At 34.8% G+C, this 15,655-nt stretch overlaps 1 protein-coding gene across 2 annotated transcripts in view; it reads left to right on the forward strand.

Moving 5' to 3' along the window:
* PTPN4 (protein tyrosine phosphatase non-receptor type 4) overlaps nucleotides 1-15,655 on the forward strand; it is a 225,920-nt gene that overhangs the window by 151,586 nt on the left and 58,679 nt on the right. For both annotated transcript variants that reach the window (XM_036742995.1, XM_036742994.1), the window contains exons 11-13: nucleotides 1,806-1,869; nucleotides 9,673-9,845; nucleotides 13,226-13,294. In XM_036742995.1, coding sequence (XP_036598890.1) covers nucleotides 1,806-1,869; nucleotides 9,673-9,845; nucleotides 13,226-13,294 — 306 coding nt within the window. The remainder of the gene's footprint in view (nucleotides 1-1,805; nucleotides 1,870-9,672; nucleotides 9,846-13,225; nucleotides 13,295-15,655) is intronic.

Genomic DNA, 15,655 nt, shown 5'->3' on the forward strand with positions numbered 1-15,655 from the left:
GCTAACATTTATAAAATGTCCTAAGAAAAGATGGTAGAAACACAACTCCTTGTTCTCAGTGGGTAAGTAGGATGGGAGTTGGTAGGCACACTGAGTGCAGAATGTTCCATACTTTAACAAATACAGTCTTTGTGTTGTTTGGTTTTGCTTAATTGTTTTTCTTTGTTAGAAGGGAAAGTGGTGGAGGGGGATGGTATTGGGAAATTACTAGCAGAAAAAAAGCATCAAAAAACAAAGTAATGTCAGGGGCTTGAACTAGGTTAGTTCTAAGTTGCTTTCTAACTCCAAGATAAATCTTGGGTGTGTATAATTTGGCTGGGGCGGGGGGGAGGTTGTAAAGGATAGAACACAAAAACTAAAACTATAAACATTTACATAGATTGGTGTATATGTATGGATGGACATACACACCTTAAGACCAGAGCTCTTTCTGCTGTGCAGCATAGCATGTATGAATACACATATACAAGTATATTGTTCAGTCTCATGTCTGACTCCATGCACCATACTATTCCATGGCATTTTCTTGGCTAAGATACTGGAATGATTTGCCATTCCTTCTCCAGTAGATTAAGGCAAACAGAGATTAAGTGACTTGTCCAGGGTCACACAGCTAGTAAGTGTCTGAGGCCAGATTTGAACTCAGGTCTTCCTGACTCCAGGCCCAGTACTCTATCCACTGGGCCACCTAGCTATCTCCGTATACAAGTATATGCTCTTTGTTGTTCCTAAAGATTTATGGCTTATGTTTTTCTCTATCTTCTTTTATGTCTAGGAACTTGTGTGCACACATGATATGAGAAAAGAAATGCCCAAATCCATTATGACTCTCCAGCTATAAATTCCATGTCTTAGCTAAAAATTTAGTTTATATTTGAAGAAATAAAAGCAATGTTCTCCCCACCCCCCAAAAACAACAACAACCATAAAGTGGAGGAGAATTCTTCTTATGCACACTTTACTTCACTTGCTTCTTTCTAACTTGGAGTTATTTGCTAGTGTCCTACCTTTTGGAAGTATAGACACTGACTATAAATATAAATAATGTCGCCTTGAGTGTGTCTGTTTCTGTCACTTGCTGAAGATCCCCCAAAACTAGATTTCTGTAACATTGGACTCTTTCAGCTCCTTATTATAGAGATTGAGGTTTACAGAAATTCGAGTGATACTTATAACTGTGTTATAATACAAGGGACAGAGTCTTTTGTTGGTGGTGATTCTATTTTATGTCCTTTTGATAAACAGCTTGGATCACAGATCTGCATGCACATACAGGAACTTTTTTTGCATTAAAGTTGTACATTAGGAGAAAAGTGGTATAAGAATAAATTAAAATGGTTTTGAAATGTACGTTTTTTTAAATAGACCAAGTATTAATCTTGTAAACTACAAAATTTCAACATTATATTCAGTAACATTTGTGATTTAGAATTTGTTAGACTCACCTCATCGGCATTTTAGAAAGTCTCTAATATATTTTAGAAATTGGTTCAAACTCCTGCACGAATTGCAATATCAAATATGAATCTTCTTTATGATTTTAGTAGTCCATATGCAATTATGAATTTAACCAAGTAATTATTTTCCTAAGGTAATTACTGTAATCAAGTCATAAGAAAATTTCAGCCAACAATTTTTTTTGGCAATATCTTTTCTAAATAATGTTTTGTGAAAAAAAAAGTATTAATTGTGAATAAAAATGATTCTTTTATGTGACTGCTGTCATGGAATCTATTCTTTCCCTATTTTAATAATTTTTGGCATATATGTCTTGAATGTTCCAGTTTGATTTTGTTTTTTTATAGGTTGAAGATTGTAAAAATTTCATTTAAATGCAAGCAGTTTTTTATTCAACTTAGGAAAGAATTGGTAAGTACCAATCTTACCTTGTCAAATCAACATAGAAATTATGATATATATTTTTAGAGAGGAATTTAGCCATTTTCATATTATAAACTTTTCCTATTTTGCTAAGTAGAAGAGGTTCATATAGCTGCATTGCTATAACTTCTTTTAAATGAATTTATACGTAAATTTTAAGTAATGATGCCTTTGAAAATCATGTCAAGTATGTGACTTCAGATAAGATTCCTTTAAAGATAGCTGATCCTGATTGGATGCACCTTATACCTAATGAAATTACAGATTAGATAAAAACCACAAAAATTCCTTTAAAATGATGGAGGGCACTAAGATTAACAGTTATTTGACCATCTATGAAGATTTACTGTTGATAATCTAAATATGATGACCAAAGAATTGACATGCTTTTTGGGGGAGGGGAATCCATATCAGTATTGATATTCTCATGAAAAGCAGAAACTGGGTGGGAGATGGAGAAGGGAAATTACACGTATGTAGTAAATGCAAGAATTGCTCACTGATTTTTCCTCAGAGACGTAAACCAAGGAATTTGACATGTTGATTTCACTGTGTTCCCAGAGGCAAAAAAAGAACAGTATTTTTATGGGACACTTGGCCATGCTTGTAATAAGCATCAGCCAAAGGAAACATTGGGAAGAAAATTATGGTTTGTGTGCTAAGATCTGTTGCAGGTGATAAAGAATTACAGAAATTCTATATAGAACTTGACAAAATTCTTCAAACCAACTCAAGTATACTTCCCACCTTTAATGTGATAGTGAGCATATGGAAGGCATCATAGGATAATAGAAAATATGCTAGCTTTAGAGTCTGAGGACTCGAGTTAAGATCCTGACAGTCCCCTTTACTGCATCTGTGCCATTTGGCAAGGTCTTTCCCATTCTAAACCTTAATTTCCCCATTTGTGAAGTGAAGAGGTTACTCTAGATTACCTCCTAGGTCCCATTTAGCTGTAAATCTATGATGTATGAAGAATTGTAAAGTATCGCTCAGATTTGAAAAATTTAAGAGGTCAAATACTTGTAAACTAGTGAGAAGCCTCACATCTATACACCATAAATACATTCTTCCAGAAAGAGTTGGAAGGTGCTAGACATAGCAAAGATGGAATGACATCACACACAAAAATGAATTTGATTATATGTTAATAGAAAAGAAACAATGTATTATTTGTGGAAAGGCTGTCAAAGTCAACTACTTATTTACTGTTAGACTATTATTTAGACAAAGCAAAAGTCAAATTTAAACTCAAACTAGAAAAAAAGTCAGAAAAGGTCATTGATTTACTTAAATAAGCTTCATTGATATTCCTATAAACAGGAAATAGAATAAATCATATATATGGCAATCTTGATTGTCACCTTTACCCTCAAGAATTAACCAAGGAGAGCTCAGAAATCAGCTTAGCCAGCAAACACTAGATTGCCTTTCCATTCAAAGTTATAGAAGCCAAAGACCACATCAGATTTTAATACAAATTCATTTGAATTCATAGGTTATATTAATACCCCAAAGAGATGGCCTAGAATACATCAGTATCTCTCAACTCATATGTTGTTCTTGGCTTTATAAAAATCTATATGAGATTTATGTGTATATGTCCTGGGTGTGAAAATATGAAAAAAAATGGACAGATTTTCACAAAGGATTTTTTTATGGCAGATCCATCTTTGTAATGATGTAATTGACTATAAGGGACAAGGAAGATAGGAGAGGCAGGATAATGCATTTGAAAAGTTGAAATCAAAAGACCTTGATCTAAATCCTGCCTTTTCCATTTACTACCTTTGTCATTTTAGGCAAGTTCTTTTAACCTCTCTAGGTCTCATCTTTCTCATCTATGTAATGAGCAGTTTGAACTAGAAGACCTCTTAACTTTCCTTCTAGCTTTAAATCTGTTTTCTATTTGAGGACATAGACACAGGTTACTCAGAATGAAAGGGCATGGATGGATTGCATTCTTTGCCAATAGAGAGAATAACTACATTGGTAAAGTCAGATATTCCTTTAAATGTCACCTGCCTCATACATGCTGACCACTAAAATAAAAATTAAATTTTAATTATAATAATTTGATTGTTATGAGATTTTGTTTCTTCACCAAAAAAAAAAAACCCTTTTCCTTTTTCTGATAGGGTTTCCAGTTCGGAGTTTTCCTAACTAGCCTATTACTGCATAACATTCTTTAAATAAAGAGGTTACTTTCCCACTCAGGGATATAAATTGTTACATCTACATGGTTATTTTAAAAGGGCATTAACATGCTGCTTTTATAGCATCATTTTCTTTGCCCTGCTTTATTCAGATTACTTGCTTTCACTCAGTTCTTAGACTGGTCCCTTCTGCAAAGAAACTCAGCCCTGTTCTATCTTGCTTTTAATGCAGGTAGGCTCACGATAAGAAATCAAATTTTTATTACAACTAGGAAAGGACTTTGTGATAAAAGTTATCAGATAAGAATTTGAATCATGTAGCACATCTAGAAGGTCAGTTAGTCTGGTCCTATATTTTATGGATAATAATAGGAAAGCTCAAAGAACAAGCCAACTCTGCATTATGTTAGGTCAGTACTATACTTATAGAAGACCTGGCTCATTATTATAGCATCAGAGTATGAGTTTTAAATTTGTATGTAAATGAGTATTAATTTCCTATTTCAGCCAATAGAGGTATCAAAGTAGCATAAAGGAAAGAGTGCCAGTCTTGAGCTCAGAAAATACCTGGGTGAAAATTCTACGTCCATCCTTACTAGTTGAATAGCCATAGGGAAGTTACTAATCTCTAATCCTCAGTTTCTACATATTTCAATATGTGCCCTTGAACAAGTCACTTGACATCCTTAGGCCTCAATTTCCGTATCTTTAAAATGAGGATATTGGTATGAGGTTTCATCTCACTCACATCAGACAAGCAAAGATGATTTAAAGGGGAAAAAAAAAGAAAATAACGATTGTCAGAGAGGATAAGCACATTAATATACTGTTTGTGGAGCTGAGAATGGCTTCCACAATTGATTCTGGAAAACAGTTTGGAAACTTAAATAAGAAGTCACTAACTAGTACATATCCTTTGACCTACCAAAACTACAATTAGGCATATACCACTAGGAAGTGAGAGACAGAAGGAAAAGCTTTGTATGTTCAAGAATATTTTAGCAGCTGTTTGTTTTTGTGACAGAACTGGAAAAATAGGTACTCATTAATTACAGAATGTCTGAATGAATTTTGATATATGAATACAGTGCAATATTATTACGCAGCAAAAAATGAGGAATATGATAAGTTCAGAAAAATATGAAAAGCTGTGTGTGAATTGAAACAGAGTGAGGTGACCAGAACCAGACCAGCAAATTATACTTTAACCAAAATAATGTGAAGGAAAACATCTCTGAAAGACTTAAAAACATTGATGAAGGCAAAAAAAAAATCTATCCTGACTTAAAAAGGCTGATGATGGTTTCATGCATTCTCATACATGGCCAATATTTTGATTTGTTTTTCTTGACTATACATATGTATTATACAAGAGAATTTTTACTCGGAGGTGGGGTGAAAGAGAAGGCAAGATAGATTGGTAAGCAGTGACATATATATGAATATTAAAAATATCTACTAATACCTAGATTAATACTTACATATGTGTGTTTTTTTTTTAAAAAAAAACCAAAACCTTAAATGTGGTAGCAGTTCAATTTCTTCTGTTTCTTCCTTATATTGATGATTATGGATGTCTGAATTTAAATTTTTTTTAAAAATTAAAAAAAAATCATGTAAAAGAATTAGACTAGATGTCTAACCTATAGTGTCCCTTCTAGCTCGAAAGTACCTAGTAGGTTTAGAATACTTCATTTAATACTTGGTGAAGATATAAAAACATAAAAATATCATTGCTTTTATGAAATTCATAATCTAATAGCCAAAAACAAATACTTAATTTTCATTTCTTAGGAATTAATTGCTGAGTAATTAAGTGCTGTAAGTCAATGTCAAATCGGGGCTTTTTTTAGTAACTATATTAGAGCAAAAAAGTTACCTTAAGATAATAGAAACCCTACTTATGCTCTGAAACACATTAGAATGAGTATGAATGAAAAAGCATTTATTGAGCATGTGCCAAACACTATGTTAAACATAGAATACAAAAACAAGCAAGCAAACAAGTCAGGAACTTATATTTTAGTGGAAGAAGACAGGAGCTAGAAGGAGAGGGGAATAGCATGGTTTGGAAATGTCCAAGAAGTGACGTGGAGGCTCAGTTACAGTCAAGATGAGGCAAAAATTCACCTATAAAAGCCCAGCATCCTAGGGATATAGTCCAAGATTCTAGTATGAGAAGGAAAAAGAAAGTGGCTTAGAGTCCAGATATCATAATGTGGAAATGGCTAGGAAATAATATGTCTAGTTTAACCAGTCAGCCTTAGAGCCAAGACTGAAGGGAAGAAAGTAAGGTCAAAGCATCAGTGAAGGACTAGTAGCATAGCAAGGACCCAAGGGATTGGACGCTGTGATGACAATGAAGAATATGGTTAGGATGAGTTCAAATTAAGATAGCAGCATGGAACATCAATGAAGAATCTAGCTTTCCCACTCATGTTGTAGCCAGTTACTGAAAAAATTATAGATAGAGCAGTGATAAAGAAAATTGAAGAAAAACAGAAATGAGTTTCTCCATCTAGTGAAACCTACCAGAGAGCTTTCTTACCAACAAAGTCTGGGTAAGCTCTGGAAAATGGACCTAAAGGTCTTAGGAGAAGGTTTGTGCCAAGTAATTAGCCAGCATAAGCAGCAACACACCAGCCTAAAGCCTCTGTGTGGGTGATCAGATGGAAATGTGCCAGGCAGGCAGCACAAGGAATATCAGGAGACCTGGGTACCCATCCAGAGGGAATGGAATGTGAGATTCTGAGAATATTGATATCTAATATCTACCTGGCACTTGTCTATGTGACAGCACTGGATGGAACTTAGTCCTGTTTGGGGAATGTAAAAAGATGACTATGGTTGTTGGGCTGAAGCCATATCCACAGTGGACTACCAGGAAATAGAGATCAAAGCCAGAGCTGGAGTCAGAGACTAGAACGAGTGCCATTCCCCTTGCCCCAGGATGGCAGCATCTAAACTACAAAGTAGTGAATGTCAAATAGGAGCTACCCAACTGACCCAAGAATGCTTTAGAGGACAGATCCTTTCCTTGGTGCAATCTCAAATTCAAGAACCAAAAAGTTGGTAATATGAGTAATATTGTTATTTGTCCTTTGTTCTCAAAGAGGACCATGACATCAGGGAGATGATGCCATGACTTGCAAGTAAATTGGATTTAAGTGAGGAAGGGCTGTGCAAAATCACCAGCCTCTCTTTCTCCCCTAGAGTCATCTGGGTTCAAGTAGCAAGATATAGATTGGGATGACTGGAGATGGCCCCGGATGCAGTGGGACATCTTGGCCTTTTTAGCTAAGGTCTTTTCCCAGGTCCCAGTTTGACTGAGGCAATGCCCATTCAGTGATTAAGGGCTAGGTAAGAAATGAGTAAACCAATGAAAACATACAATTCATACATTTTAGAACCCAGTTCTGCTGTCTTACTTGAAAGTTGCTTGTGTATTCCACTCCATCTCCTGACTCTATACTTTTATAATCACCTGTGCCTGTAATATTCCCCCTCCTCACTTTTCCTCCTTAAAAATTTAACTCAGCTATTTGGAAATATGCAAATAAAAAGACTAAGATGTCTGTACCTTTTGAACCAGAAATTACACTGCTAAGCATTAATGCAAAGTTGTTGTTGAGAAAGAGAAAATCTAAGGTATATAAAAACAAAGTAAATCAGTAAAAATATTTTTTAGGAAGACTTTGATTCAGATACAGATCAAATTCCTAAGCTTCCAAATCAAAGAAAAAAAAATACTGCGAGTAACCAGAAGAATTCAAATAACAAGGAACCCCACTCAGGATCATGATATATTCTGCACCTATAAGAGACAAAATCTTGGTAAAGGCCAAAGAGGAAGGCTTATAAACAAGAATTGTCTACCCTGTAGGAGTGCATATAATCCTTCAGGGGAACAAAAGGGCCTTTAATTAAATAGATGATTTTTCAAACTTTCCTGATGAAAAGATCAGAGCTGAAATGCAAATAGTTCAGGTAAGAGAAATCTGGAAATATAAATACATATGAGCAGTTGGAATTGGTTAAATGATGTTTAAGGGCTTACATTCTAAGAAAAGGAACCTAGATAAGTGTCCTTTCAGAATCTCACTGTCTTCAGAGGTCTCAGACATACACAGGACCTACTTGTGGTTTGACTGTGTTTTGTTGGCTCTGCCAGAGCAAGGAAAAGTGAAAGGAGGAAAGAAATATACTAGGGAAAAAGTTAGGAATTAGGAGGAAAAACCTACTTCTCGTAATTGGAGTACATGAGCAGAAAGTGTACAAACATGGAGGGGCAAGTATCTCTTGCACCTTATTCATTTCAAATGGACAAAGGCAGGCTTAAATGTATAAAATAGACACATACATAATGACACAGATGACAAGGAAATGGGTTTGTTTGGTTTTTTACGGGTGGTTGGGGGCATTTGAGAAATTGTGATGGTGATACTAAAAGAAAAAAAACCAAAGAGCATCCAAGAAACATTTTTAAAGTAAAGAAAAGTGAGCAGAAAGAAATTCAGAAGGTGACAGAGAAGCCAGGGAGTGTTGGTCCCTACCAAGATACATTTAATATACTTTTAAAAATAAACTGATTTCACATATAATCCTCTTTTTCTGTGAAAATGTTCATGTTTGTTGATGATTGTCAAGTTGATGATTAAAAAAAGAACAAACTACAAAATCTCTTTTCTACCTGCATAGCTCATGTCTTGAAATGGGAAGAGGCTAAAGGTAGAGACTCGCAGGAGTCTATTGCAGAGCTAATAAGAGCCCGAACTTGGGTTGGTGACTTTGTAAGTAGAGAGGACGAAATATACGTAAGAGATGTTGTGTATTTAGAAACAAGATTTATTAACTGTAGTGTGAATGATGGGAGGCAAGTATGATGTTTTGAAACAAAATGGAGACTCATTTTAGTTGTACATAGAAGTTTGATACTTACTTTTTGGTTACCAGGAGATGTAACCTCATTTGTCTTTGTATATATTCTTACTAAGTGAAGCACTAAGATTAAACAAAAGGTTGGCATCTCTAGAATGAATAAAATATCATTGATTAAGCACTATATGCTAAGAACTGTGCTAAGAGCTAGGGATACAAATAGGGAAAAAAAATGAGACACTTCTTGCTCCCAAGGAATTCGCCTTTCATTTGGGATGACAACACGTTAAAAAAATTAATCTTTAGGGCTGATTATAAACATTCTGTGGCAAGGCAGGTAACTAAGGCTGTTGGTCTGGAGTAAATAATAGCGAGGTAATATGGTAAGACCTGGCAGACCATAGGACACAGTGGCAATACAAATGGAAAGTCCTTGTGGTCCTCCATATTACTGGAAGAATTGTAGTTGTTGAGTCAATGTAAACATCATCCAGATAATGTGAAGAATATTGTTTTTCTACTTCACCATCCAGATGGTGTCTGGGTTGCATAGGTTGTCAGGAGAGGAACAAAGTGTGAGCATGGGGAAAGGGGAAACTCACTGGCAGTGGCTCTTCTTCCCTGGTGCTCTAACAGCTTGGCTGTAAATCCTTCTAAATCATATGATATTAATGCTGATTGTAGATAATAATTATTCTATGTTGTCAACTTGTTTTATCTTTTTTGGTTTTGGTTGGGGGGGTTTCATTCCCTACAGCATGAATCTAGAGAAACATTACTGGGATTCAATATGGTGAATTATAGAGCATGTAAGAATTTGTGGAAAGCATGTGTAGAACATCACACATTTTTCCGTTTGGATAGACCACTGCCACCTCAGAAGAATTTTTTTGCACATTATTTTACTTTGGGTTCAAAGTTCCGATATTGGTAAGTAATACATTCATGATTAACATTTTTATATTAATTGTTGGATTTTTTGAAAGTCAAATTCTAGTTTATAGTACCATATAATGTTCATAATACCTGGTCATGTTAACCATATAAAATCTTATTTTATTTTTATTTGAGTTTCAGGCACAGATTTTGTCCATTTCAACATGCCTTTATAAAGTGATATATAAGCAATGATGCTCATTATTTGGTAGTGTACTAGAAATGCTGGCTATAGCAATAAGAGAAGAAAAAGAAGTAGAAGGAATTAGAGTAGACACTCAGAAAAGAAAACTTATTCACTCTTTGAAGATGATATGATGGTATATATACTTGGAAAATCCTTAGAGAATCAACTAAAAAACTAGTTGAAATAATTAACAACTTGCAAGACATAAAATAAACCCACATAAATCCATTTCTCTATATTACCAACAAAGTTTAGCAGCAAGAGATAGAGAAATTCCATTTAACAGAACTAGACAATATCAAATACTCGGGATTCTAGCTGCCAAGACAAACTCCCGAACTATATGAACACAATTACAAAATACTTTTCATGTAAAAGAGTTTTATCTAAGGAGTTGGAAAAATTGCTAAAATGGCTAAAAATGGCAGTTCTACCTAAATTAATTTACTTACTCAGTGCCATACCAAACCAGCAAAAAACTACTTTATAGATCTAGAAAAAGATAATAATTTATCTTGAAAAACAGAAGGTCAAGAATATCAAGGGAATCAATGGCGGAAAAAAGTGAGGGAAGGAAGCTATACCAGATTTCAAACTATATTACAAAGTGGTGATCATCAAGACAATGTGGTACTGGCTAAGAAATAGAGTAGTGGATCAGTGGAGTAGATTAGGTACACATTAGTAAATGACCACGGTAATTTATTGTTTTATAAACCCAACAATTCAAGCTTTTGGGACAAGAATTCACTATTTGACAAAGACTGCTGGGAAAACTGGAAAGCAGTTTGGCAGAAACTGGGTGTGGACCAATATCTCACACCATATGCCAAGATGAAGTCAAAATGGGGAAATGATTTAGACATGAAGGGTGATACCATAAGCAAATTAGGGGAGCATGAAATAGTTTAACTGTCAAGTCTATGGATAAGGGAAGAATTCATGATCAAACAAAAGATAGCATTTGATGTTAAATAAATAATTTTGATTAAATTTAAAAGGTTTTACACAAGCAAAACCAGTGCAGCCAAGATTATAAGGAAAGCAGAAAACTAGAAGTTTTTATAGTGTTTCTCTGATAAAGGCTTCATTTCTCAAGTATACAGAGAACTGAGTCAAATTTATAATACAAGTCATTTGATAAATGGTTAAATGATATGAAAAGGCAGTTTTCAGACAAAGAAATCAAAACTATCTATCGTCATATGAAAAAATACTGTATGTACTATTGATTGGAGAAATGCAAATTATAACAACTCTGAGGTACTATCTCACATCTATCAGATTGGCTGATATGACAGAAAAGGAAAATGACACATGTTGGAGAAGAGGTGGGAAAATTGGAACGCTAATGCCCTGTTGGTAGAGTTGTGAACTGATCCAAATTATCTGGAGAGCAATTTGGAACTATACCCAAAAGGCTATCAAACTGCGTACTCTTTAACCCAGCAATAGTTCTAGCTAGTTCTGTATCCAAAAAAGATTGGGGGGGAATGCCACTATATGTACAAAAATATCTATATCAGCTCTTTTTTGGGTGGCAGAGTCAGAAGTTGACAGAATTGCCCATCAATTGAAGATAGGCTAAATAAGTTGTGGTATATGATTGTGGTGGAATGCTATTGTGCCTTTAGAAAAACCTAGGAAGACTTAGTTGAACTGATACAATGGGAAGTGAGCAAAACCAGTTGAACATTGTACACAGTAACTGAAATATTTATTGTAGGATGAGAAATTGTGAATGACTTAGCATTTCTCATCAATATAGTGATCTAAGGCATTTCTTAAGGATTCATGATCAAAAATGCTCTCTCCACCTCCAGAGAAAACTGATGGGAGTCTGAATGTAGATGGAACCGTACTTTTTTTTTTAATTTTCTTTTTTTTTTTTAATTTTTTGTGGTCTGTTTTCTTTAACAACATGACTAATATAGAAATATGTTTTGCATGACTGCACATGTATAGGTTATATCAAGTTACTTGCTATCTCAATGAGTGAAGAGAGGAGAGAGGGAGAAATTTAAATAAGATCTTGTAAAATGAACTACTGCAGTTCATCTAAAAAAAATCATTATGTCCATGTTGGAGTCATAGGAGGCATGAAAGGATGGTTCAACATTGGCAAAAGTCAACATAATTAATCATGTTAAAAAATCAAAACATTCAAAACCATATGATTATTTCAAAAGATATGTTTCCGGAAAAACCTTTTTTCAAAGTACCATACTCATTTATGCCAAAAAAAAAAAAACCTACAAAGTATAGTTAGAGAGGGACCCTTTTTAGTATCATAAAACCAAAAGCAAGCATGATGTGCAGCAGAAATAGACTAGAACCTTTCCAGTAAATACAGAAGTAAAGCAAGGATATTTACATTGCTATCTTGGTCCATGCTTTGAACTCTTCCATCCTTCATTTTTTTTTATCCAGAGATCATCTTATCTTCCTATGATAATGCAAAGTATCAGCATCAAACTATTAATTTTAGATAAGCTTAAGAGATAACTATGGTTTTAGTTAACTAATCTCTGACTCCCACAAACTCGCAAACCTCTCCAAAACAAATTGCCAAAGGTAAAGTAACTTTAGCTTTCTCCATGGTGTAGTAGGACACCCAGAATCCAAAAGAAGTTGGTTCTTTTTTTTTTAATGAACAGAAAACTCCCCGAAGTTTTTGCTTTTCTTTCTCTCATGGATGAACAAAGTGATAATATAGTACTTGGAAGTGAAATTCCAAATTTTATTCGTTTTATTTTTGAAGAAATGTTTACATAAAATTTTCAATTCTCAACTTTCTGTCACTGGCTCATCTCTGAATTGTCATTTAAAAAGAATAGCAACAAGTATATCCAACAACCAAATACTATTAACACTTTCCTTGTTCGTACTCCAAAGAAAAGTGAAAATGATGGGGGAATTTGAAATTAAAGACCACTGCTGCAACTTGGTTTTAAACAAGTTCTTTTCCCAGCCAGCATATGTTAATGATTCATTCTGTCCTTGTCACTGCACATTTTGTAATAGAATTAATTGGTTTAGCTATATTTGGGTCTCATGTTTGTATGAATTCTTCTACGTCCTAAAAAAACCTCAGACATTTGAAATGATAGAAGTGTCAATAGAATAGTATTGTGCATAGTCATCATTTCTTTTTTTTTCCATTATTGTGTAAATTTGTTTCTTTTAGCGGGAGAACAGAAGTCCAGTCTGTACAGTATGGCAAAGAAAAGGCAAACAAAGACAGAGTGTTTGCAAGGTAAGATACTGCTATTTTAGCCCTTGGATGAAAATTATATTATACTTATAGGACCATCATTTCTCTCAGCCATTCCAGAAATCTACAAATTCAGAATATTTATTGAGTACCTGCTACTTAGAAGGCATTGTGGGTGAATTGAAGAAGTATCCCCTGCCTTCAAAGAGTTTCTAGTCTTATTGAAAAACAGAGATACATGGAAAAAATATATGAGAAATTAAGTAGCCAGATTTAAATAAAACTACATGACAGTCATAGAGGTCATATTTCAAGGTAGTATGTGTTTGTGAAATGACTTATCTGGGTAATAGTTGCTGTAAGAGTCCAGAGAAAAGAGACATCACTTCAGGCTGGTTAATCATGGAGGAGAGAAGAGGTAAAATTTAAGCCCATGACTAAAGAATGATACAGATTTCCATGGATTAACACAAGGGAAGAGACCATTAAAGTAAAGGAAGCGACATTTGCAAAAGTATAGGGCAAGAAAGTACAGCACACATTGTATACAAACTTTATAGCACTGAATAAATGGACACTTATATTAATCTCATAGTAATTAGAGTACAACCAAAATTGTTTGAATGGAGGACTAAGTCTATTGGAGCACTCAAGGTATGAAGTGATACTCCACTGGCTGTGGTAATTGAAGGTAAAAGAAATGCCAGATGAAAAAGATAATATGAAGGAAGAATTAAAAAGACATGGTTATTGAATTTGGAAGACAAAGAAATCACAGTTCTAACAAGCATTTAAGTGCCTGCTATGTTTTGGGCACTGTCATAAGTTTCAAGGATGCAAAGAAAAAAAAAATCTCCAAGTCTTCAAGAAGCTTACATTCTAACATGTACATATATAATGTATATATGGATGTATGTGTGTGTGTATATATATGTGTGTGAGTATGTGTGTGTGTGTGTGTGTGTGTGTGTGTGTGTGTGTGTGTGTATAAAACATACTTAAAATGAGTACATGGTCATTTCGGAAGGGAGAGCACCGGCAACCAGGAGAGTAGGAAAGACTTCATATAGAAAGTAGCATTGGGGGGGCAGCTAGGTGGCGCAGTCAGTAGAGCACCGGCCCTGGAGTCAGGAGGACCTGAGTTCAAATCCGGCCTCAGACACTTGACACAAGTACTAGCTGTGTGACCTTGGGCAAGTCACTTAACCCCAATTGCCCTGCCAAAAAAAAAGCAAAAAAAAAAAAGAAAGTAGCATTGGAATTGATGAAACATCCAATATTTAGTGATGTTTCAGAGATCTTTCAGTAGAATGGAAGAGGCAGAGGGCATGTTTTGGAGCTTATGAAAGAGTAAGTAGAAAAGAAGTAGAAACAGTATAGACCACACATTTGAAAAGTTTGCCAGTGGAATTAAATACATTTTCCTCTACATTTCTCGCGGGCTGCCCAAAATCCCCTGTAGGCCTACTCTATACCATAGTGCAGCAAATTAAGTTTGCTGCCCAGCTAGTATACATTAGCATATTCAACAAGAGATTAATAAATCCACTGCTGAGTAGCAGTGAGGGGATCAATTAAAATGAGAGCATGAAATAAGATAATTTGTAGTAGAATCAAGTCCATGGTTCCCTGACTTTGTCGAACACTTCTTTGTACTATAGCAGTCATAATGGGAAAAAAAAATGTGAGTAGGGCTGATCCAGAGCTGGGATTTACCGCCATAGACACGAAAGTGCGCTGTTTTGTTCATAATGGAGTTAATCCCCCAAGTAAGAGGGATGCAACAATTAAAATAATATTTTTAAGCCCCTTGAACCTAAACATAACTGTGAATTGTAGATATTTTCCAGAATTTAGAGCATTAGTGTCATATGATTTGGCAAAATTTACTGATCCATTTTCATGCACAAGGAATTTTATTAACTATTTTGCTTGTATGATGTAAGTATTCGATAAGTACTTATTAAACTGAAAACTAAAAATATAAGTAATTCATTATGTTGGTGTTTTGGTGGGGGGTGTTGTTTTTCTTTTTAAAATTGACTTGTGTCTAAGCCCTAAAAGTAGACACACCAACACAAAGATAACCCTTGCCTTTAAAGGAACTTACCTTCTGACGGGGGAAACTTAACACTTAGCGGGGTGGGGGCCAAGGCAACTTGAATTGGGAAGGTTAGGAATGATGATCTTTTCCCATAAGGGAATAGATGGATATGATTAATTAATAAGTATTTAAAGTCCTACTCATTGTGAATTTAAGCCGATTGGCCTCAGTTTAACTCATGAATGAAAAAGAAATGTGGCTTTAGGTCACAGTAGACTAACTAGTTTTGCTACCAAATGCTAACATAAGCTCACTACATTCACTTATGTCAGCAAAACAGTTCAGTTGAGCCTACTATT

The sequence above is a fragment of the Trichosurus vulpecula genome, chromosome 2 (genome assembly GCF_011100635.1).
Source record: "Trichosurus vulpecula isolate mTriVul1 chromosome 2, mTriVul1.pri, whole genome shotgun sequence".
In the NCBI taxonomy this organism is placed as follows: Eukaryota; Metazoa; Chordata; class Mammalia; order Diprotodontia; family Phalangeridae; genus Trichosurus; species Trichosurus vulpecula.